Source organism: Eimeria mitis, genomic scaffold (assembly GCF_000499745.2).
Source record: "Eimeria mitis Houghton genomic scaffold, Emh_scaff27, whole genome shotgun sequence".
In the NCBI taxonomy this organism is placed as follows: domain Eukaryota; phylum Apicomplexa; class Conoidasida; order Eucoccidiorida; family Eimeriidae; genus Eimeria; species Eimeria mitis.
In genome coordinates, this window is record NW_013571043.1 from 28,839 (window position 1) to 31,808 (window position 2,970).

At 48.8% G+C, this 2,970-nt stretch overlaps 1 protein-coding gene across 1 annotated transcript in view; it reads right to left on the bottom strand.

Moving 5' to 3' along the window:
- EMH_0028240 (uncharacterized protein) overlaps positions 1 to 940 on the bottom strand; it is a gene marked incomplete at both ends in the record, with an annotated part of 1,672 nt that extends 732 nt beyond the window's left edge. Inside the window, 2 exons of the mRNA XM_013497471.1 lie at positions 1 to 438; positions 782 to 940. Coding sequence (XP_013352925.1) covers positions 1 to 438; positions 782 to 940 — 597 coding nt within the window. The remainder of the gene's footprint in view (positions 439 to 781) is intronic.
- Between the last annotated feature and the right edge of the window lie 2,030 nt (positions 941 to 2,970).

Below are 2,970 nucleotides of genomic sequence, written 5' to 3' on the forward strand. Positions count from 1 at the left end.
GTCGGGAGCTGAATGCTGCAGGATATCACCAAACGTTTCTGCCTCTTTCTCCACAGCCTGCTGCACCTCCTGTGACCCCACTGTGCCCAACAAAAAGAACAAACGAACCCGCCTCTTCCCTACCCGGCTGACCCCCCCCCAAGTGCGTCGCACCACCTCCCGCGCCTCTGCATCTGCTGCCCCCGTCATAGTAATCAGCGCTACAAACGGGGGGTCTTCAGCGCAGCTCACTCTTGGGGTAATCAACAGCCGCCATCTTGTTTGCACGGGTAGCGAATTCAGCGACAACTGACGCTCGTCAGACCACCTCCAACCGTGCGCCCTCGACAGGGAGATGTAGATCGAAAGAAATGCAAGAAACACAAACCAACCCACGTGATACACCGAGATGCCGCTCCAATACCACCGTTCATTCACGTGCTTCTCCGGCTCAACTGGCTGCGCACACAACAAAGAAATGCGCACACATCGGCACACCACAAGAGCGTATGTCGATCCAGGGAAGGTTGCGCTGAAGCTGAAATTTGTTCAAGTGGTGCAGGGCGTGCAAGTATTACCATTCAATATATAGTAATATATCATCATAAGTGTGGCGTGTCATTCAAACGATTGCATATGGCATGACAGCATGACAATTCGGCAACACAGACAACACCCTCAACCGCAGAGCATAGCGGGTAGCAACTCTATTGAATGCATACATCGGGCGCAGAAGCTGCAGGAATAGTTTATATTATCATGTGCAGACGCAACAGCAGGACAGGAGGCTGCTGTTGCTTACTTTGTTGGGAACTGTTTGCCACTTGGGAGAGATGCTGACGCAAACGCTGGGGGAAGGGGGGCATTCATCTGCTTTTTCTTTGAAGTTGTTTGTTTCATCTGTGTTTCCGTTGACGCCCTTCACTGCAGGCGCCTTGCAGCAAGAATCTAGGTCTGCCATTGTGACTTTTGCTTTCAAACACTCCGGCGGTTTGGGACTGATTAGTGTAATCTCCGCCTCAAAGACATAAGCATGTCCTCGGCAGCCTTGTCTGCAACTTCATTGCAGGTCTCCACCCATGAAGTTTACTTCCTTATGTGCCTGCATGCTTATTCTGCGTCTATTAGCGGGGCACAGCAGCAGCTGTGATGGTGACGTTGGTCCGATTGACAGCAAGGACTCATCACCAGACGAGGAGTTCGAACATAAGAACTCAATGGATTTCAACAACTTTCGAGGAGAGTGGAATCATTGCAGCAGGTTCCCACGGTAAGACAAAACAAACCCTCGTCAGGCAACTGCCGCCGATTTACAGGTTCAAAGGGGTAAAAACCACATAAACGGTAAAAAATCCGTCAAATAAAGAGGAAGCAAAAGCTATGCTTTTAAAATTTCGGCCAAAAAAAAGGGACGTGTGGAATAAAGATCAAGGACCGTGTAGTGAACAGGGCGCTCCCACTTTATACAGTCCGCTGTATACCGTCTTGGGTGCACAGTCGATATACATCCGTTGTACAGAAGGTTTAACTCTTCTAGTATCCTTAAATTACCAAAAATCAGCCTCTCGTTATATCCCGATCCAATCCTTCTGAAAGGGGAAGGGATTAGTGATGATGATGACTCTCTGGCTGAAACCTTGCGGGCCACCGCCTCGACGCTCCGCCAGCCCCGGATCCTGGCAGCAGCAGAGAGCTCCTGGCCGGCCAACCTTATCTGCTGCCTAATGTTGCCGGGTTCATTTATAATCGTGTATTACTTGTTCCCTTTCTAGTGGATAGAGATCTAGGGGTCCAATTTGAGAGCAATTGTAGTGCCTGCGCACTACAACTTCTCCTCGAATTTCACTGGCCGCCTCATTTCCAGATATCGTAACCAAATATGCCCCTCTTGCCACTTTAGTTGTTCTGTGTCACCCTCTTTTGGCAGGTTCCCGCGGAGACTGAGTGGTCCGGCCTCCTGCGCTCCTGCTGCTGCCATTCTTGAAACGGCTGGACCTGTTGTGCTTTTTTGAGCTCTTCTGCTGGTCACCCTGGTATGCCTTTGCAGTTTTAGACTGTTCTGACCGGTGTCTTCCTTGGNATTCCATATACCGCCACGCACGCTTCCTGTCCAGGTGTGCATTCACATATACGGCTCACCCGTTCCTTTGTGTGAGTGCCCCTTTACTCGTCCCAGGCTTCTTGTAGATAGACTCCGCTTCTATCCAACAGCCTTTCCTCAGGGGCTTCTCTTATTGCCATTGTACATTTAACTGCCCTGGTTCTGATCGGAACTGGTGTCTGCATTTTGCTTGCCTATTGCTACGACTACGCTCATCCACTTTAACCCCGTATTGAGGGCGCATATAGGCTAAGGTTGATTGTCTAGCTGGCTGTTTCCCTGTATAGGATCGTGAAAGTAGTTCTTGCCCTGTGTACACTTTACTGTCTGTTTGAAAGTGACGTACTGATATTTATTGAGTAAATAGTCGATGAAAGTATTATATATTGTTTACAAGGAGCCGTATTGTATTGATTATGGGAGAGGCTGGCATGAGACGGCACAAAAGGCGTTGCAACATGCCAGGCCGTCTCTCCCAGCCCCGAGTCTAGTCTGGTCGAGGGCATATAAAAACAAGAGAAGAAACCTTCTTTAAGCTTTGTTGGCTTTATTATTTTGCTGGAATAGGTACGCTGTTTGAGTATCTGTAGCATAAGGGAATTTACTTGAGGGTGTCAGTCAACATATACATATGCCTACCGGCCCGTTACACTCAGCTGTAGTGTTCGAAGAATGCTCCCCACAATAGGCTTTCAGAGAAATAGCCTAATAATATTTCACGTTTATTGAAAATGCAACACTAAGGTGTAACATTCTGTATTAACGTGAACGAGTCCCTGCATAGCATTTGTGGGACTGAGGGCTCAGCCCACACATTGCACAAACGCAGACAAAAACCGACTGCAAGACCTAGTAGAGATGCAAGACACAGGGACGCGGAGATCGTTTGG